The sequence below is a fragment of the Enhydra lutris genome, unplaced genomic scaffold, assembly GCF_002288905.1.
Source record: "Enhydra lutris kenyoni isolate GAN:26980312 unplaced genomic scaffold, ASM228890v2 scaffoldscaffold61, whole genome shotgun sequence".
NCBI classification, from domain to species: Eukaryota; Metazoa; Chordata; class Mammalia; order Carnivora; family Mustelidae; genus Enhydra; species Enhydra lutris.
Genome location: NW_019154145.1, coordinates 10,233,014 through 10,255,256, shown reverse-complemented (window position 1 = coordinate 10,255,256; position 22,243 = coordinate 10,233,014). Strand labels below are relative to the sequence as shown.

The 22,243-nt window shown below is 39.4% G+C and overlaps 1 protein-coding gene across 3 annotated transcripts in view; it reads left to right on the top strand.

Annotated features, from left to right (window-relative positions):
• LOC111158619 (USP6 N-terminal like) overlaps window positions 1-22,243 on the top strand; it is a 141,077-nt gene that overhangs the window by 106,199 nt on the left and 12,635 nt on the right. For all 3 annotated transcript variants that reach the window (XM_022520758.1, XM_022520759.1, XM_022520760.1), the window contains 7 exons: window positions 803-912; window positions 3,550-3,598; window positions 5,123-5,243; window positions 8,001-8,095; window positions 8,763-8,828; window positions 8,921-9,020; window positions 11,936-12,088. In XM_022520758.1, coding sequence (XP_022376466.1) covers window positions 803-912; window positions 3,550-3,598; window positions 5,123-5,243; window positions 8,001-8,095; window positions 8,763-8,828; window positions 8,921-9,020; window positions 11,936-12,088 — 694 coding nt within the window. The remainder of the gene's footprint in view (window positions 1-802; window positions 913-3,549; window positions 3,599-5,122; window positions 5,244-8,000; window positions 8,096-8,762; window positions 8,829-8,920; window positions 9,021-11,935; window positions 12,089-22,243) is intronic.

Below are 22,243 nucleotides of genomic sequence, written 5' to 3'. Positions count from 1 at the left end.
CCCAACAGTTGAGTAAGAAGGAGGTAGTAGTAGCAGACATTTGAAGTTTCAAAACAATTTATCTTCCATACACCCTTCCACAGGGGCTACTAGAGGATGTGCTTCTCCGGGACAAGGGAATAAACCAAGAAAGAAGATGACGTGAGACCCAGGGAACAGGGGACCCAAGTGAAGGAAGGCCTAGCAGAGGGTGAAGGGGGACCCCAAGACCCCAGCTGTGCAGCAGGCCCAGAGGTCCGGGAGCCCAAGGCTGGAGCAGGTCTGAACGCTCTGGAGAGACATCTGCACAAAGTTGAAATCAGAGAGTACCTTTTCCATTGCAATTTTCCAGCGCCCGAGGAGTGAGTTTGGGATCGGATTAGCAACAAGCCTGTAGACAATGAAGCAGATCAAGAAACAAGGCAATGATTAGCTCAAAGGAAAACAAAAATACTGTGCTGGAAAGAAAAAAGAAATCCTAGTAGAGTCTGTGGCTCAGCTATGAAGAGCTTTTACGTAGTCTTATCAAGGCAGACTCCGAAAAGTACTTCATTCCTAATTAAAATTGAATTGTATTGTTAAGATGGGAAGGGAAAGGTGGTGGGAAGAGGGAAGGGATGGATGTGGGAGAGATGGGGACATGGCTGGGAAGATCTTCATTGTGTGCCTTTCCACGTTCGTTGGTGAACCACAGGCGTGGCTTTCCTAAACCAAGACCACTTTTTAATAAGAATTATTTTATGATTTCATATTTTAATGAAAATTATTTTGAATAACTGACTTCCTTAAAAATGTGCTTTCTTCCCCTCTTTTTTCTCTTCAGAAATTAAAACACAGAGCCCGGGGTTGTTCACCTGATATCAGACAGATAGACCTTGATGTCAACCGCACGTTTAGGGACCATATTATGTTTAGAGACAGATACGGTGTTAAGTAAGTAAACTTTCATGTGATGAAATGTAAATGGCATTTATAAAGAGTATTAAAGTCTTTGTTCACTTAAAACATGAATGAGTAGAATGTCTTGTGTGAACTATAATTTTGATGTAGGGTCCTAAAGGTTTAAGCTTTTGCAGATTGTTTGGTCCGTGTTGTGTGAAACCTAGTGTCTAGGTTCACTTAAATTTTTTAGCCTTTGACATAGTAGATGCTATTTGGTTGGCAAAGAGTCATTTTATGATCTGGGAATTCTTAAAAATGTAGTAGCTACTTTTATTAAAATCTTAGTGAAGAAATGGGAAGTTGTGTTTGAGGACCAGGTCAGAGACAAATAGATCCCTATGAACTTGACCCCAATGCACAGCTGAAACTAAAACAGATGAGGAGTGAATGTCTGCAATGAGTATTGCAGTTTATGCATGAGCAATGTAGTTTTGCTGACCTCTGTATTGGCCGAGTTCAACATGAGAAACAGAAACCAGTAAGAGATGTGTATTCAGAGATTTCTTGAGAGGAACTGGGTTGGTAGCAGGGGTTGACTAGGCAAGTCCTGTATCTGGAGAACAGGCCACCAGCAGGGACAGCCTGCAACTCCTGAGCATAAGCCAAGCTGTTGTCCACAGGAAGAGCTGCTTCAGGGAGGCCTCACATCTGCTCTTACAACCTTTCACCTGATTGGATCAGGCCCACCAAGACGATCTAGGAACTAGGATCATCTCCGCTACTTAAAGTCAAATCCTGCTTATGGATTTTAATCACATCTACAAAATGCCTTTTTTACAGCCACATGTAGGTTAGCTTTTGAATAATTGGGGGCTGTAGCCTAGCCAGGGTGACACCAATGGTGTACTGACCATTATAGTACATCCTTATCAACTCAGTTTCCAAATACAGGTTAATACAAGGTCATACTTCACCTAACATGAAATAACTCTTTAGCCTTGGACTGAAACTAGTCTAACCCTTTCCCCACAAGAGGATACAAAGTCCTTGGTGATGTTTACTCTTTTGCTTTGACGCTCTAAAACTTAAACACTGCAATATAAAATTAACTGTTAATAATACGTCTGTCTAATATAGCTAATATGTTAGATGAAAAGGGAAAAGGAAGGAGGAAAACAAATATTTTAAAATACATATGTATAAACTTACACCAAAATAAGGAAGAAATGCTCACAAAAATTATAATCATCATCTCTTTTTTTAAAATTTTTTTAACAAGATTTTACTTATTTGAGAGAGAGAGAAAGAGGGCAGGAGAGAGAGCGAGCAGGGGGGAGGAGTAGAGGGAGAAGGAGAAGCAGGCTTCCTGCTGAGCAGGGAGCCTGGTGTGGGGCTTGATCCCAAGACCCTGGGATCATGACCTGAGCCAAAGTTGGGATGCTTAATGAGCTGAGCCACCCGGGTGCCCCTATAATCATTTCTGTGGCTGGGTATGTATTATGACTGATTTCCACCACCCATTTCATATTCCCTTTGTCCTCCACAGGCACCTGGTCATGATACTGTACCTGGTGGGGTGACCTACATTTTCATTCTGGACCATCGCAGTCCTGCCTGAATTAGATTGCTATGGTTTTCCATTGACTTTAATCACACTGTGCTAAGAGACACCCCAAGCATTCTCCTGCGTTCTAGGCCTACTCTTCCTTAAATTCCATGTGTAGTAGCAACTCAGTTTCTCCTTCGTTATCAGGCTCATTTGCTCCAGCTGGTATGGTCACCTCCTTCTTTGTTTGTTGGTTCGGAGGCACAAGGAACTCCCAAGTGGCCGGGTGGCAGTCTTGGCTTCCAGTTCAGTGGAATCATTGTGTCTCCTGATGGAAGTATTTCTCCCTTTGGAACTAGGAGTCCTGGACCAGCAGAGCTTAAGGCTGACGGGATGGGAAGTGAACATTTTGCTAGTGGACCACTAGGGATAATAGTGGATAGAGTCATCCCTGTTTCTGCCCCTTGAATCCTGGACCCCAGCATCCTGGCTGTGGGAGAGAGTACTAGATACTGTGGCTGATGGAGAGCATACATTGCCTCCCAGAGGATGCCGCAGCCCTTGTGCCTAGCCGCCACTGTCACTGAGGCTTCCCAGGGCCTCCACAGTTCTGTCAGGCTGCCTGCTCCCATGGGGATGATTTCAGTGAGGGTGGTTGCCCTCCTTCACTGGAAGGAGGGTAACAAATTGAAGAGACTGTGAAGCCGTTTATGGTTTTTTGGTATAAATTGTATCAGAATGAATGTCGGGGGTACCTGGGTGGCTCAGTTGGTTAGGCTTCAGTCTGACTCTTGATTTTGGCTCAGATCATGATCTCAGGGTCATGAGGTCGAGCCCCTCACAGGGCTCCGTGCTGGGCATGGAACCTGCTTGAGATTCTTTCTCTCCCTCTGCTCCTCCACCCCCTTTAAAAAAAAAAAAAAAAAAAGAATGTCATCTAAATCTCATATAAATCTAAATAAATCTTAAATTTAGACTGTACAGAGTGTTGTGTACCTTTGAGCTTGGGATCATTTCTTTATTACAGTAGTACTTTTGTCTGGATTATCTGTTTTCCAGCAGACTTCATTTTTTTAAGTTTGTAATTTTAAAACTACGTGAAATAACCAAAATGTATTCAACATGAACTTTGTTTTCTCTAGGCAACAGTCACTATTCCATGTTCTCGCTGCATACTCTATTTATAACACGGTAAGTCAGAGCACAGCCACTTAGGTCTTTTTGAGGAGCTGGGGGAACTCTCTGGGCACCCCTGCCTCTGTGGATCTTTTCAAGGCTTCTCTGGTGACCTTGGGATCTCAGAACAGAGCTGATTTAGAAGCGGGAAAAACCACTGTATACCAGTGAAGCTCTCATTTTCCTCCTTTCTCTGAATTATTCTGTTGTGGTGTTATTTGTTACCTTGTTTTTATTTTACACAGTTGTGAGGAGAGTGAGGAGGGCTAGAAGTTTTAAGAAGTCAGTGGGCAGATAAATTTTTGCTTGACCCTTGCTCACTCTTCATCACCCGCCGGGAGTTTACGTTTCAAGGTCATGTTTTGTTTACCCAGCAAGGGCCAAAGAGGAGACCTTGTGTAGCTACTTGCTAACCCTTGGAGTAGGCTAAAAGTAAACGTTCTGATAATAGAACATATTGTCCTTAACATACCTATCATTCAGGGGGGAGATGATAATTTGGGGAGAGACTAGTTAGTGTTGAACCTAATGCAGATGTTAAATGCTTATTGAGTAGGTTCTATGCAGGACAACCTTGAACCTTGAGTGTGTAATTTCTATTAAAACCTCTAAGTTATAAGAAATTTCAAATTAGGGCAAGTTAAAAAAGAGTTATTAAAGGACTTTTCATAGAAAAGAAGCAATAGTTGGGCCTCATGGGACTTGGAGCTGGAAAGTGAGAAGCCTTCGCTGAGAAAGTAGTACTACACACTCTGTAGCTCTTCTATTCTGGGGCCACATGGTAACTGATTATCTCCGTAAACTGCTTGTTCCACTGTTTCTCTCTCCAGATTACTTTCTTTGCCTACTTTTCGGTTTTCCCATGGCTGAAATTGCACCCACAGACTCAACATGACCATTCTGTTTAAATGCCATCTCACCATCTGATTACAGCTGTCTTGGAGAGAGTATGTGGTTAGCAGTGCCCAATTAACTGTTCTCCTGGGGTCAAGTGACCTCTTCTGCTCCATCAGCTTCGGTTCATATGGCACAAACAAGAAACTCTGAGGCCACATTACAAGCAGGGACTATGGGGAGGGTAGGCAGTTCTCAGAGAAGGGACATGGACTGGCTGGGTATCCCAAAATGTGTCTCTCTAAGGGCTGGGAAATCAGAGGTGACAAGACAGCAACTTGGGAGCTGTAGCAGGAGAGAAACTTGCCAGCATTTGAACAAAGAGGGGGAATACTGAACTGAGAATAATATACACAAAGGAAAAATAAACTATTCGTCCTCTTTACAGAGGTATAATGGTATTGAATAGGGGACAACAAAAGTACATGTAGCTTGACACTTGGTCCACAGTTCTACGTTTATTTTTGATGTCTAGCTCAGCGAGATGTAGCTCCATGTTGTAGGAACTGTAGTCTATCCGTAGACTTGTCCGTTATTTCATTGTTCAGGCATTTTCTGGCTGTTTGGGTGGGCAGGTTTTTCATGTGTGTATGCATGTGATTGGATCTTAAAATCCCCAGTTTCTTTGTTCTCATTTATCTTTAGGAAGTTGGATACTGTCAGGGGATGAGCCAGATCACAGCTTTGCTCCTTATGTATATGAACGAAGAAGATGCCTTCTGGGCCCTGGTCAAACTATTCTCGGGCCCCAAACATGCCATGCATGGTAAGAAAGCCCTGGAGTTTACCAAAAGCAGTAAACAAGGAAGGGAGAAAAAGGTTATTAACGCAGAATCAAAAGATGCGTGGTCAGGTAAAGCACAGAAACGTGATGTCTGGGGCCGTTCAGTCAGTGTTTGTGAGTCGCCTACTTCCGCCGCTACGGAACTTGGCTGCACTTTTCTCTTCACATTTATATTCCTTTGTGCTTACCTCAGGTCACTCTGCTGGCATTTTGAAATCCTTCCTTACTTGCCCCCAGTCAAAAGAAACTAATGCAGGTTTGGAGGAATTTAGGAAAGCTCTGTTACCTGGAGAAATAAAAGATGCTGTTGACTAAGACTTTTAGACTGTCAGGCAGTGATCATTTCAGTGAAATGCGTGTTTGGGTTCTTCTAGCCATAAAATTGATTCCATTTTACGATAAAATGCTGCTGCTAACATGCCGTGGGTTCTTCACTATTTAATATCTCAAAACTTGCATGAGTTTTTGGTTTTCAAGTTAGATGGTTTTTAATAACCTTCCCCTTCCATCTGCCAAGCTTATACCAGAAGCTTTAAAGTTTGGATTGCATCTTCCTCGGGAAATAAAAGTGGCATTTGCCCATTTAGTGCAAAGTTATTTTCCCGGTGCCATCCATGTGATAATACCAAGTTAAAAACAAACTTTTAACACGAATCACTTGAAGAATGGATCATCTAAGTTCCATTTGTAAGTGAGCCTTAGGTCGCGAGGAGCCTGCCACGTGTTTATAGTGATATTTTAACATTTTCAAAATTATGACTGTAGTTTATTAATTTCCACATTCTTACCATGTGGTTTTTGTGGTGGTATTGTGTGTGTGTGTGCTTGTGTGTGTGTGCGTGTGCTCACACACGCATTTCGCCATCTCCCTCACTTTTCCTTGTGAATATTTTTTAAATGAATACCGCTACTGATAACTGTTTCTGGACACTTTGCATCCCATCAAGAGACTCCAAAGGTAAGACGCACGGTATCGAACTGCCATCTGACGGTATCATTTGAAAAGGCATCTTGAAGAAGAATAACTCCCCCTCATCCACCTTTATTTTGCTTTACCATGGAATGAATGGTGCTGTGGTCTGTGTAGGAAGTGCAGAGGGATGTTGTAGTTTCAGTAGTGTGTAATGACGTGGAAACTGCCCAAGTCTAGGAACGTCATTTCTTTTGAACACACCTGATAGCTTATGTTCGGCGTTGGTCACCAGTCTAATCTAGAAATTAATAGTGATTTTACTATCCTAATATTTGCATTCACGGTGCAGCTTAGGTCACTATTTTGGTGATGTTTGTGTTTAGAGATGTTTGTTTGTAGGTCTGCCCGTGGAGTTTTCTCACCGAGGCTCGCCTCAGTTCTTTGCATCCTTTACATGAGAGTGATGTCACTTATAAATGTACAGAATAAAGTGAGGGCTGAAGAAAATGAGATTTTAAAATATTAAGCCTGGGCTATCGCTAACAAGTGAAGTAATGTTAGCTCTCCTTGAGCTAGTATTTATTACTGAGGGCATTGCCTTTTTCACAATGAGACTTTTTCTTGAAATCCTTCTAATCCCCTTTCCTATCAAACTGACCATGAACGTGGCACAGATAGATACGTACGTGCATATTTTTTTAAGACATCAGGAAATGTTACTATGGGAGAAATAGAATCTCTCTCTGGAAATTTTTACACATAAAGGATGTTTCTTGGGTTCTTGGAAGAACACAGTTTCACTGTTTAGGAAGCAGATGTTCTGTGGGGAGAAAAAAATGGGATTCCCAGATCAAATCAATCTGGCAGAAGGAGTGAATCAAGCAAACCAACCAAGTTTCTTTAGAAATCACGTTAGAAAGATTGAGAAGCCCTTACGTGTCATGAACATACCGGAAGGGTTTGTGGAACACACAGCACTTCCCTAGATGCTTTTTAAAAAACACAGGACAGCTCTTAACATCTGTCAAAGCTACATAAAACCCAGGGTGAAGATAACTAATGTGGAGAAATGATCAATCTGTTGAGTGTATGACCTTTTTAATGGATCGTGTAGACTCTCTGAAAGGAGACTCGTAAGAAAGAATAGACATAAAGGTCCATGAATTAGAAACACAAAATCGGTACTAACTTAACCATTTACAATTAGTTACTTCCTAGAGATCTTAGAGATTCTGATGTATAAGGAGATGGGATAAACTCCAGTTTCTGATATAACATCGATCATTAGTGTCCTTATGTCTTAGCTGAATATCACAGAAGGTATTAAAAAGTGATAAAAACTTTGGAGACATGATACTAATGAAGCTTTTAGAGTAAACCTGAAAAAAAGCAGTAAAATATTTGTTACATAGCGTATTGACAATAAAACAAAAGAAGTCCTCAAGGTTAGAATAACCTATGAAAAATTTTGCACATTTAAGATATGCTTTAAGATACTTGAAGAGAACAGACAGTCCTGATAAATGGCTTCAGTTTTCATTCTTTTTCTTGGTTTCTAAGTTTCCCTTTTGATTCAGAAATAGTCTGTTCTCTTTTATATTTTTATAAGGTTGAAGGAGATCTTTAGCAAATAAGTACTAGATTGCAAATTTTATTACCCAGAGCTCACACACAATCATTTCCTTGGTGGGGAGGACAAGTATCTTAGTAACTACTGGATTTTTGCTGTTACTAACAGTTAAAAATGAAAGAAATGTGTTGCATTTTGAAAGAGGGGTTTTTGTTACTATTGTTTATGAAATACTGTTTTTATGTTTGTATTCTAGGCTTTTTTGTTCAAGGTTTTCCTAAACTCTTGAGGTTTCAAGAACATCATGAAAAAATACTGAATAAATTTCTATCCAAGCTTAAGCAACACTTGGTAGGTAGATGGGACATCGACTTATACCCACTTACATCAAGAACAAAGCTAGAAGAATTGAGTGCAGTCTTTGGTCCCAATTACTTTATTGATTTGCAGTGTTATCCATTTCATTTACTATGCAGTTGTAATCCCCAGGTGTTTGAAGAGCATGAGATTTGTGGAATTTAGTATTGATGAACCATCATAGCCCTCACTCATAAAATCAAACCATTTCTTTGCAGATGATTTATACAAATGGTGCAGCTTTTAAAGACATATGATTGCTCAGTAATTTTGGAGGCCTTTTTATTGCACCAAAAATACTTTAAGGGTCATACAGACTCATCCTTAGTGAACCATACATGTGCTCTACTATAAAACATGATAATTTAGTGAAGCACAGATGCTTCACTGTAAAATATATTATAGAGAATCAAAATGTTGTATTACCATCCTACAGGAGAAGGATTTATTATTAAGGTGATTTCCAAAAGTGAGATTGAGGGAGAAAGAGAGGGAGGGAGGAGAAAAAACTAGAAATACTCCAGCATGTAAAAGATTTGAGATGAAACGGTTTTGTGCTTAGCTTTGACAGCTGCCTCCAACAGCTTTCCTAACTTTTAGTATTAGATTGTCATATCTTGTTTACTGCAATTGAGAAATTTGAAGCCTTTGTTTTTTTCAGGATTCTCAAGAAATCTACACAAGTTTTTACACAATGAAATGGTTTTTTCAATGTTTCCTTGATCGTGTGAGTATTTCTTTACAAAACCCAATCATAAAATTATAAATACCAGACAAGAGTGAGCTGTTAATCTTATCTTGTTTTGTTTTTAATTATAGACTCCCTTTACACTAAACCTCAGAATATGGGATATCTACATCTTTGAAGGAGAACGAGTTCTTACCGCTATGTCTTACACAATCTTAAAATTACACAAAAGTAAGAAAATGTTTAAGTATAAAGATTTCACAAAGGTCAAGGCTTGATTTAACTCTGATTTCTCATTCCTCACCCAACTTCAGATTCATTTTCTTTTAGTGGTGAATTTTAAAAATTCTTGAAAGTGAAGAAATCATGTCCAGTTGGTAATCGGCTTCCATCGGTTCTTTCTCCTGGCTAGAAGCTCTTTTATTATATTGCAGAGGTCTTTGATTTTTTTTTTTTCCTATTTCAGTTTAATTTTCCCACTTCAGCAGTAGAATGCAATGTGTTGGTTTCACTAATAATATTATTCCTACTAAGTATTTGTTTCCATACTCTTAATACTGCTTTTCATCAGTCTCAATCTCTGGTTTGTAATCAGAGAACTGAGAGACCAAAGGAACCAGGCCCTTAGTTAAAAAGTCTAGTGGAGACATTTTCCCATCATTGTTTCCTCCATCCAGGCAAAAAGCACCCAGCTCCAAGCTGTAGACCAAAGGGGGTCTACACCTCCTGCTTGTCTCTCTGCATGACTGCATGGTGGCCTCTGGGGCAAGTACAGTCACTTGTTGCCTAAATGCAATGGTCAGTTGCAACATTTAACGGCCCTGTACATTGGGCCTGCAGTGCCTTACTTTAAAAATCAAGAAATGAGAGTTTCCTTCTTGAATGTGAAGAACCTCACTCATCTTAAAGTCTCAGTTCAGTCTTTAAAATTACAACTCCTCCTAGTACCTCCTCTTGTAACTCTGCAGAGAAGAGAATCATCGAAAGCTTTAGAACTTCAAGGAGCACTTGGAGTCCAGGTCTTAAAATGTGGTTTCACATTCATTGATTATTCTCCTCCCTTAGGTTATTCTTGAATGATTCTTCTGTTCAGCTGCCCAACTGAAATTATAAGCTAATTGAGTACTTGGGATCACGTTTTTGTGTGTATTTTCTTTCCCTGCTGTGCTTGACGTTGTTCTAAGTACATGTTTGGTATCTTAATATATAACTGTTTGATTGCTTACTTGAAAAGCAGCCCTTTGGATTATCCAAACTTTAGAGAGAAATGAAAACTCCCTTTAAAATCAAGTTTGTATTGCTTATTCGGAAAGATAAGGATTCAGAAGTGCTGTGGTTCATTTCTCTTACACCCACTCCTCACTCCTCCAGCGCACAAACCACAGCACTGGGACAGCTGTCTCCCAAGGCTCATGGTCTGTCGGAAAACCTCAGTCAACCTCTGTCTCTCTCCCCCACCTGACCTCACCACCTCCTCCTCTTCTCTTCCCTCTCCTGCCTTTCCTTCTCTCCCTGTCTTTCCTCTCCTTCTGGATTACGAACTGACCAAGATGTGGAACAGAAGTATACTTTTTTATTAAGGTATATGCATATTCGTTTAATGTTCACTAAACAGCGAGAAAGTGGAAACATGATGTATTTCTCCATAGGTCTGTTCTCCATCTGAAATTCTGTTTTATTTATGAGTCTTGATTAATTTTGGCAACTGGAAAGTTTCTTCACCCTTTGCAAATAAACTTAAAGCCTAATAGCTACTTTATATCCCATCATATCATCAGACTAAATAATGTCATTTTTTTTTTCTCAGGAAGACAAAAGCTCAAGGACTTACTTACATGAACTTTCTTCACCACTATATGAAGCTTCATAAACTTTCTGGGCACCTTAACCAAGAGTTTAGCTAAAGCTCCTAAGATTTTGTTCTTTATTTTTTCCTGATTGTTTTATCAACATTTAGAAACATTGTTATAGCAGGTTTATCACACACTACTGGTTTTAAATAGTAAAAAAAAAAAAAAATTAGTAATAACCTAAATGTCCAGTATTAGAAAACTGATTAAGCGAATTATAGTACATTATAGTATATCCGATGGACTCAAAGTATAGTCAGTTTTTTAAATTGATATGTGTCCACACACATCTGCTTATAGGACAGTGGCTAGTGGGGTCATAGCTGATTTTTGCTTTCTACTTTGTATCTGTAATCTGAGTTTTTTTTATTCCTTTTTTTTTTAATTTTCTTTTTTTTTTTTTTACTTTTTAAAGATTTTATTTATTTATTTGACAGAGAGATAGAGAGCACAAGTAGGCAGAGGGAGAGAGAGAAGCAGGCTCTCACTTGAGCAGAGAGCCCGATGCGGGGCTGGATCCTAGGACCCTGGGATCATGACCTGAGCCAAGGCTGACACTTAACTGACTGAGCCACTCAGGCGAGGCACCATAATCTGAATTTTTAAAAATAAAACTAATTTCTTAAGTAGAAATACAAATAAGGTTAGTAATCCAGGTTTTTTTAGAAATTCTGAAACTGTAATTAGAAAGACTTGAAATAGGTGTGCCTATGGGAGGTGGAGCTCCATAACAATAAAACAGAAAGCCCTCATGTCAACCTGGGTGGCCTGTGTCTCTAAGAAGTACTTGCTCTAGGTTAATATTAATGTCTAAGGTGTGACGTTCTTAAATAAACCCATAAGAAGGTACTTAGCAGTAATCACTTCTCCCTGTCTTCCCGAAGAATAGATGTGACTGCTTGAGTATCATAAAATACTTCATCTTACTGAGTGTCGGTGGTGGCCACAGTGCTCTGTGTAAGGCGTATGCTGTGCCCCTTTTAAAAAATACCGCACCATGGGGTGCCTGGGTGGCTCAGTGGGTTGAGCCTCTGCCTTCGGCTCAGGTCATGATCCCCGGGTCCTGGGATCGAGCCCCGCGTCGGGCTCTCTGCTCCGCAGGGAGCCTGCTGCCTCCTCTCTCTCTCTCTCTGCCTGCCTCTCTGCCTACTTGTGACCTCTGTCTGTCAAATAAATAAATAAAATCTTAAAAAAAAAAAATGAAAAAAAAAAATACTGCACCAGAATAGAATATGTTACCTTCTCAATCTGAGTAACTGTTAACCCAGCATTTGTATTTCTCTGATTTGTTCTTAGAACATCTAATGAAATTGTCTATGGAAGAACTTGTAGAATTTCTTCAGGAGACCCTGGCAAAGGATTTTTTCTTCGAAGATGACTTTGTAATAGAGCAACTTCAGATTTCTATGGTGGAACTAAAGCGTGCAAAATTAGACCTTCCAGAACCTGGTAAGAAATGCTCAAACACTTTCTAAGTCGTAATTAAAGTTGGGAAACAGTGCAGTGAACCCAGGTCATTTCTGTTTCAGAACAGAAGTATTATGTGTATTTGTAATGGCAAGCTGTTTATGGCTTTGTGCTTATTTTAAGAAAAAGCAAATAAATGCATTAATGAAATCTGCCTCTCTTAATAGCATAACTGTACTATCCCTGCTTAAATTTCGAAGGTTTGGATGGTAAATAATACTGATCAAGAGAAGTAATCGTGGTGCTCTAAATGAGCATAAACAGCAGCCTTTACTTTCAGCCTCTCAATCTGTAAAACCATAAGGAATAGCAGAGAAAATAAAAGATAACATTTTATAGAAGAGGACCCGGATACTGACATGCTTCTGTCTGAAGCTACAGACCCAGCAGATGGCGTTGCTGACACTGGCGTCCAAGCCTTCTGACTGCGACCCAGGGCTCTTGGCAGGATGTTGCCATGTAGATAATATTTTATTTGCTTATTTCAAAACCTCTTCCAGCACCTCCTAGTAGATTTTCTATGAGGTGCTGGGCAGGAAATTCAGCAACTGAAGAGAAAGACATTCTTCTTGTCTCAAGGTGTACACAGGGGAGACGATTTCTGTGACTGATAGCAAATGAAGTCTAAGTAAACAGGACAAATGGGGAGGGATCAAAGGAGGGGTCAGAGGAAAGGGGAGAGAAAGAAAATGTGGAAAGATCACAGCAGGAATAACTCAAAGTTTTGGCAAGATGTTATTTGACAAGAAATGGTTTTGTGAGAAAGAGTCCTTTTTCGCCCATTTCTTTTCTTTGTTCCAAGGCAATCCAGCTGTTACGTTCTCAGGTAGAGTTGGAGGTAGCATTTCCCAGTCAGTCTGGCCCATATTTTGATGTCTTCTTAGAGATATCTGTGCAGAACGAGCAGACGTACGTTCATGGAAAGCACATCTTTTTTTCCCTTTTGTAAAAACCAAGATGCTCTGCTTTTAGGTACTATCATTTTGAGGGCTCTAATCAGTGTTTCTCCCAAGTTCGTTCTGGGTCATCAAGAACCACTAGAAAACAAACCGTCACAGCAGTGGTTGCTGGTGGTCAGAGCCTTGGCAAGCATCACGTTTGCTAAGTGAGGACACCGCTCTCGTGCTCAGTGCGATAACGTCCATTCCCCGCTATTTCTTTACTGTAGCAGGGAACACCCGTGGGATAGCAGTGGACTAAGTGTGTTAACATTTGGTCCAAAATATTTTGCCTTTTTTTCTAAAAAAGTCAAGACACGTTTTAGTAAAAGGCATACAGAGAGAAAAAATATATATAGTAGCACTATTCAAGCATGAGAATAAAATATTGCAGAATAGGATAGTTCAGCATCCAAGTAGCAGATATTACTTATTGAATGCTTAGCCTGGGCCACAGGCTACATGCACTATCTCATTTAATCCCTAAAAATAGCTCTGAAAAAGTACTCACCCACCTTTTACACGTGAACAAACTTAGTAGTCGTAGTTTGTAAGATCTTTTTACTAGGAGGTGATAGACTAGGGATTGAGGGGGAGGTGCGGATAAAGGCAGAGGGAAAGATAAATAACACCAGGCCCATCGGCTAAAGCTTGACCTGATCTTACTGATAAAGGGCAAAGCGGTGAGGCAGCTCTGCACTTTTTCTGGGACAATAATCTGACTCCTCTGTATCTCTACTTCTACGACGTTGACTGTCTGGGCTTTGTGCTCTGCAGCCTGGCCAGGGGTATCCTCTTTAAATTATTGCAAGCTGTCCGTGGAACAGTAAGGTCATTAAATGGTCATTGTAGTAAGACATTTTAACCTCCCATCATCTTAAAAGCACACATAAGCATCTTATGTCTTTGTGGCTCCTGATGGGCTGCCTCCGTTTGCACTTGGTTTTCCCAGCCCCGCACAGCACATGGTATTTTGAATTGTTCATTTTTTTTTTCCCCCGTTGGATCAAGTTTTCCATTGTTTTGATTTGCATTTCTTCAATTTTGATTGAGTGTCTTTCTTTTATTTCTATTGGGCATTTTATTTCTTTCTCTCTAAACTGTTCATCTTCTGCCCATTTTTCTCCTGCTGTATCCACGCACATTCTTCCTAAGTAAAGGAAATTAATTGGCTAGTTTATTATATGTGTTATAGATACTTTTCATGTAGAATTTTAAAAAATTTAATCAGTCTTTCCCTTTATGACATCTCACTTCTGTGTCCTAGGTAAAGAATTTTCCACATGCTGAATGAAAGATTTTTGATTACCCACATTTTCTTTTGCAACTTCTACGTTTTTGTTTTTTTATGCTTAAGTCCTTAGTCCATCTCGAATTACTTTTGGTTTAAGGGAAGAGTTTTAAGGGTGTGTTTTTAATTTCCAGGAATTTACGAATTTTCCAGTTTTACTTCTGTTGACTGACCTCTAACTTTATCCTGTCATGCTCAGAGAAGATACTTTGTAGAAAATCTGTCTCTTAAAATCTATTGAAACTCTGTTTGTGATGTAACATGTAACAGAAAATGTTTCACGTGCACTTGAGCAGAATGTGTATGCTGGGGCGCCTGGGTGGCTCAGTCGGTTAAGCATCTGCCTTTGGCTCAGGTCTGGGCTCCCTGTTCAACAGGGAGCCTGCTTCTCTCTCTGCCTACTGCTCCCCCTGCTTATACTCTCTCCCCTCTCTCTCTCTGACAAATAAATAAATAAAATCTTAAAAAAAAAAAAAAAGAGTGTGTATGCTGTAGTTGTTGGGTAGGGAGTTCTGTAATTGTCTGTTAGATCTGGTTGGTTTATTGTGTTGTTTACATCCTCTGTGTCCTCATGTTCCACCTGGTTGTTCTGTCCCTTGCTGTGGGCCAGTTACTGAAGTTATCAGCTCTTATTGTAGAACTATTTCTCCCTTCACTTCTGGCAGTTTGTGTGGCATATATTTTGATAGTCTATTATTAGGTGCATACATGTTTGCCATTATTTTTTTTTTAAAGATTTTATTTATTTATTTGACAGACAGAGATCACAAGTAGACAGAGAGGCAGACAGAGAGAGAGAGAGAGGAGGAAGCAGGCTCCCTGCAGAGCAGAGAGCCCGATGCGGGGCTCGATCCCAGGACCCTGGGATCATGACCTGAGCCGAAGGCAGATGCTTTAACCCACTGAGCCACCCAGGCGCCCCACGTTTGCCATTATTATATCTGCTTGCTGTATTGAACATTTTATTAAGATATAATGTCCCTTTTTTGTCTCTTGTAACCTTTTTAAGGTGTATTTTGCCTATTTTGTCTGCTGTAGTATAGCTACCCCTACTCCCTTTTGTTACTTTTTGCTTGGAATGTTTTTTCCCATCCTTTCACTTTCAGTGTGTGGGTGACTTTTGATCTAAAGAGAGTCTCCCGAAGGTAACATAGAGTTGGATCATGTGTCTTTATCCATTCTGCCAATCTCTGTCTTTTGATTTAAGAGTTTAAACCATTTACTTTTAAAGTAATTACTGACAGGGAAGGACTTCTGTCATTTTGGTATTTATTTTCTATATACTTTATAGAATTTTGTCTCTTATTTCCTGGATTACTATCTTACTTTCCATTTTGGTTGATTGCTTTATTGTGAAATGTTGAAATTACTTATTTTCTTCTGTGTATATTCTATAGCTATTTGTGGCAGGGGGAGGTTAAAGGAGTTATGGTTAACATCCTAAAGTTATAACTCTCTAATTTCAATTTGGATTAACTTCAGTAACATACAAGAACTCTGCTCCTTTACAGCTCCATTCCCCAACCCTTTCAGTTGTTGATGTTTCCACATGACATTTTTATACCTTCTGTGCCCGAAACCTTAAAATAATAATAATTTTATAATTTTAAGTTTTACTTTTTTATTATTAACATATAATGTATTATTTGTTTCAGGGGTACAGGTCTGTGATTATCAGTCTTACACAGCACTCACCACAACACATACCCTCCCCAGTGTCCATTACCCAGCCACCCCATCCCTCGCAGCCCCATCCACTCCAGCAATAATTCTTTTAAATGCATTAGTCTCTTAAATTATGGAGAAAACAAAATGTGGAGTTACAAACTGAAGTTACAACAATACTAGCTTTTACAAATAATTGTTTTTTTAGAACTATTATTCTCTTAAATCATGTAGACAAAGTGGAGTTACAAATCATTGTATAGTAATAATAGCTTTTATAATTCCCCGTGTTTTTACCTGTATTGCTATCTTTCTTTTTTTAATTTCTTTTTTTAATTTAAATTCAACATGTAATACATCATTAGTTTTTGATGTAATGTTCAATAATTCATGAGTTAGGGGCGCCTGGGTGGCTCAGTGGATTAAGCCGCTGCCTTTGGCTCAGGTCATGATCTCAGGGTCCTGAGACTGAGCCCCGCTTCGGGCTCTCTGCTCTGCAGGGAGCCTGCTTCCTCCTCTCTCCTCCCTGACTCTCTGCCTACTTGTGAACTCTCTTTCTCTGTCAAATAAATAAATCTTAAAAAATAATAATTCATGAATTGCATATAACAACTAGTGCTCATCACATCTTTATTTCTTTTTATGCCTTTGAATTTCTGAGTAATGTTCTTTCATTTAACAGTGCACCCTTAAACATTTCTTTCAAGGCAGGTGTAGTGGTAACAGACTCTTTCCACCTTTGTTTATCTGGGATTGTCTAAATTTTTCCCTCACTATTAAAAGACAGTTGTAAGGGGCACCTGGGTGGTCAGTTAAGTGTCAGCCTTCGGCTCAGGTCATGATCCCAGGGTCCTGGGATCGAGCCTCACATCAGGCTCTCTGCTCAGCGGGGAGCCTCCTCCTCCTCCTCTCTCTCTGCCTGCCTCTCTGTCTACTTGTGATCTGTCTGTCAAATAAATAAAAATCTTAAAAAAAAAAATTTAAAAAAAAGACAGTTGTTATAGATATAGAATTCTTGGTTGATAGTTTTTTCTTTTTAATGCTTTGAATATGTTGGCTGACTGCCCCCAAAGTTTCTGATGAGAAATCTGCTTATAACCTTATGAGGATACCTTGTATATGATAAGTTGCTTCTCTCTTACTGCTTTCAAGATTCTGTCTTTTCAAAGTTTAACTGTGATGTGTCTCAGTGTGGGTTTCTTTGAGTTCATTTTACTTGGAAATCTTTAAGCTTCTTGGATATTTATATCCATGTCCTTAATTAAATTTGGGAAGTTTTCAGCCATTATTTTGTCAAATCTCTTTCCAGTCTCCCTCTCCTTCTGGGACTCCCATAATGTATTTGTCTATCTGCCTTATGCTTTCCACAGTCCCTTAGGTTCTGTTCACTTTTCTTCAATGTTTCTTCTTTCTGTTCCTCAGACTTCATAATTTCCATTGTCCTATCTTCAAGTTGGCTGATTCTTTCTTCTGCTGCTTAAATCTGCCTTTGAATGCTCCAATGATTATTTAATTTCATTTATTGTATTTTTTAGTTCCATAATTTTTTATGTGTTCTATCTCTTTATTCATATTATCATTTCATTCATACATGATTTTCTTAGCCTTATCCACATCTTCCTTTAGTTCTTTGATCTTAAGACACTTATTTTAAAGTTTTTTTCTAGTTTATCTGCTATTAGTCTTTTTCAGGACAGTTTTCAGGGAAAAAATTCAGTTTGATTCCCCCCCCCCTTTGAATGAGCCATGCTTTCCTGTTTCTTTGTGTCACTGGTGATTTTTTTTTGTTGTTGAAAACTGGACATTTGTATCCAGTGCTATAAGTCTGGAGCTTTCTCCGTTTTCCCCAAGTTTGCTGTTTTTTTGTTGTTTTGTTTGTTTGTTTTATTGTTGTAGGCTGTGTCTGTGGCAAGGATGAGCCACAAATGTAAACTTAAGTTCTTCTCAGAACCTTTTCTAAAACTTTTCCTGAACATGTGTAGTCATCACTTTGAAATTTTCCCCACATATGTAGTAGTTTTCAAATGTCCTAGTCTTTAATATCTGCCTCCCAGAAGGGGAGAAAAGTAAAGAGAAGAAGAAAAAGGGCACTGACCCTTTAAAGTTCCTGAAAGTCTCCTAGAGGGACTTGCAGCAATGGGAGAGGTAGAACAAAAGTGGCCTCCACCTCTTTGTCCACACCTCTCTGATAGTGACTTTGTTTTTAATCTTTTCCCTCGATGGTTTTAGCTTCCATTAATAATCTTTGCCAAAAACAAATATTTTATTATAGGTTGTAAAGTAGTAATTTTTCAAATTCCATTATTTCTTTTACATTTAGCAACAGATTTTCTTTTGTAAAAGAGTTTTCTCTTCTTTACCAACAGGGGCTCTTTAGTTACCCTAAGATGTATTTCCTACTGAAGGGGCAGAATAAATGCTTAATTGTATTCTTTTACCAATTTTCAAATTTAGAAGTTGATGTTCTTGATTATCTCCAGTGGCAGAAAGTGAGCTTTTGTTTTGGCTTTCTCACTGTGAATCCATGGAATTTGCTATATTCTTAATGTTTCAATCAGATACAGCTGTTACTGTTTTAATGCCCATATTATTCTCTGTTTGGCCAGTGGGAGCTCCCGTAAACTGATTTCTGTGTTCTTCTGACTCAACACTATTCGTCCTTGAATACTTCCTTGCTTTTATGTGCAACAGGATAGTTCTGGCTTACCCTAAAAATCCCCTATTCCTCAGTTTTATTACAGAAATAATTTATGAATATATCCTCATAAGAACTGTAGATAACCTTTGCAGTATGTTAAGTATGAAGGTTTTCCATTAGTTCAGGTTGGTGAATATGCTTTGAGTCCTTTTCCTTTGCTTTTACCTATAAACTTGTATTGAAAGCACTTATATTTACATAAATGTATACAGCTTTCTCGTAACTGTCTTTTGTCAACAAATGTTTCCTTCTCTTCCTAATTTGCTGTTTATCTCTATATTCTTGTTTGTGTTGTCAGTCTTTGTTTATTAGGATTGTATCAAGCCTTTCCTGTGTGTCGCTTATCTGATTTCCAGCCATTTGTGTTCTGTCTTATGTTGTTTCTGTTTTACGGATTAATTCTATCACGCCATTCTTTTTGACCCGTGCTGCAGTAACCATGTATAAAGTAGTTAGAAAGTTTCATCTTTCCATCTCTTAATGTAACTCATCCTGAAGACCCCAGTTTAAATAAGTGTACAAGTAAAGCATCAAGATGACTCACATCGTTTCCCACATACCCCATTGGCTCGCGATCTTGAGGTCGAACTATCCCTTGGTTCTCATCAGCTATCTATCTTCTATTCACAAGAGACTGTCTGGCAAAGACTTGTCAGTTAGGGAAGTCAGTCTGGTTAGAAAGCCCATGTTGATCCATGGCGACTGCCTGCCCGTTTGGCCCAGCTCTAGCTTATGACCATATGACCTTGAAGAATCAAGAGCAGATTTTTCTTACAATAATTGAGAGAGCCATTTTAATTTTTATCTTTTATTTTAGGTATCAGAAAACATGAAACTTAAGGAACTTTGTTCAGAAAGGAAAGCATTTTGTTGCTTTTAGCTGTGGGAAATGTCCTTTTTCATCCTAGGGAAATTGGATTTTTTAAATTTTGTCTCTACAGCAAAACTTTGCCAGCTTCAGATTGCCTTTTCCCTTTTGTATGGTTTTTTGTAATGGTCACCAGAAGTTTTGACAGGAATGGAGGAAGAAAATGTTCATTTTCCCATTTTTTTCCTGTTTATTTCCTATCATGGTAAAATGTTCAACTTTACCCCATCTTCGTAGTCTCCAGAATCTCCCCATCACCCCCGCTTACTAGTACTTCACCTGGTGACAGTCCATTCAGACATTCAGACACCAGGTCTTGTGTTTCTTTTGATGCCTCCTCTCCAGCCTCAGTCGTCCAAACCCAGATCACTGACTCCAGTGCTGCCCCTTATCTAGCCAGAGTCTTCAGGGGGCGCTGCTGTGTCGAACAGAGAAGACGAGGCTCCCTCGTTTGACCTCAGATACTCTCCCAGTCTGCCGTCTGCGTATTTTCCTATTTCCATCCTTCCCACCTCCTCAAACACTTTTAACATAGTAACAATAATGGCAAATTTTTGAGTCTTACATGATAGTCTTCTCGCAAAATGCGTTCTTTTACATATTCATGTCACTTAATTTTTTTCAACAGCCCTTTGGAATAAGGTTTTTTGTTGACTCAGGTTTGTTAATATCCTTGAGGACAGTTTTTGGTGCACAGAATTGTTGAGGTTTCTAAAAATTAGTATTTGATTTCTTAAAGTTACAAATCCCGAAACCTAGTTCTTCTTTTAGTCTGGTAATCCAGTTTATAAAAGTCAGTAGACTGTTTTTAAATTTGGGAAAATTTACCATTCTCTTTTAAAGGGCACATTAATGTTTGGTTAATGTTAATGGTAGTTAACGTTTGGTTCCATTTACAGATGAAGTCCTACAAACATTTTAAATTGCATTTATACATTTAATATATGCAGTTCCTTAAACATAACTTTTAAATTTCAAAACAAAACCTTCCCTAGTTCTTAAAGAACTTCTGTGATAAATTTAAGAATTTGCTGAACCTCCAGTCCCTTAAAAATTAGTTACACTACTATTTATAAATTTCATATCCTAAGTTCAAATCCGTTTGGCATGAAAAAACAACTTGGCCAAATTCTCTTAATGTAAATATATAAAATACTAAATATGGACAGATTCCTTAATGCAAAAAATACAGAATTAATCCTGTATTTAATTCTCTTCAGTTTTTCTATACTTAATTCTAGATCTTTATGAATGAAAAAAATGAATTTCAAATACATTTGGAAGGTACTTTGTCAGTTGAAATCCGAGCCAGGACTCCAACTGAATTCTCATCAGTCACGAACTTATAAGCAGAACCACTTTTTATTATCACTGGGTCCATGCCCCTCAGATGGCTCAGCCACATAGTCAGACACCATGGATCCTACTTGCACACCACCCAGCTCTTTCTTCTCCTTGAGGAATTCCGCAGCTGTCCACCCAGGAGGATTGGACTTTGCCTTTTTTTTTTTTTTTTTTTGGACTTTTACTTTCACCTTTTACCTTTCAGCATCTTTGAACATAATGGAATCCTGTGTTCCTTTGTTTTTTTTAATCTGGAAGGACCATAAATCTTTTTTTTTTTTTTTAAATATTAGCGTGGGTCTGTTGGGGAGGTGGGGTGGGGGGGGAGGGGAAGCAAGTTTGCACACTCACACGAGTGGGTGGGGGAGGGGCAGAGGGAGAAGCAGGCATGCCTGGGAACCAGGACCCAGGGATCATGACCTGAGCTGGAGGCAGACTGACTGAGCCACCCAGGCACCCATGAAGGCCCCTAAATCTTGTATTAAGAGACATTTTAATTTAATTTTGAATAGCTTTCATGCTTGTTCTGCCATCAGTAGTAGTAGTAGCAGCTTAGAGATTAGGAACCTGGGGCTTGGAACACCGGTCCCACCCCGGTGACCAGGCCTGATTGCCAAGCCAGCACCCTACCTTACAGCAGACCCCCTGCCCCCTCGGGGCCCCGCTGCCGTGTCATGTGCTCCTACTACTTTGCCTCGGGATATGCTTCTCCCCCAAGGACACCCTGAACAATTCTCCAGGTGCCTCTGTCCCCCTCCATTCTGTTTTAGTTTTCACGACTTGGCTTAAGCATCATCTCCTCCTTCTGCCTTGTCAGCCAGCTGCAGCCTCCCGAGCCACAGAACTCAAGCCCCGGGGTTTTGTACCTGAGGCGCACCCTGTGCCTGCTCCCAGTGCTCTGTGTCACCAGCACCGACTTCAGTGCCCGTAAAATGGGCATTCAGTCAGTATCTTTTAATGAACTAATGAGAGGTTTTAATCTATTCTTTAGATAATAAAGGCTGCCATCTACAAACGGTTAGCTAGCATGACGCAGTTTTTTGAGGTAATGGAACTGGTTCGTATCCTGATCACATACACACATACAAAGGAGTCAATGTGTTGTTAGTTTAAAAAAAAAAAAAAAGTCCCACTTTTTAAGGGTTTAGGTGGGTTTTCACTTTTGTTTATATAATAGAAATTGATATTAAATGTGCTCAGCAGGGTTTTGTTTTTGTTTTTGTTTTTTTACATATGTATACGTGTGAATTCAAACACTAGGATCACAAAGTGTAGATTTTAAAAATTATTTCAGGGGCGCCCGAGTGGCACAGTCACTTGAATATCTGACTCT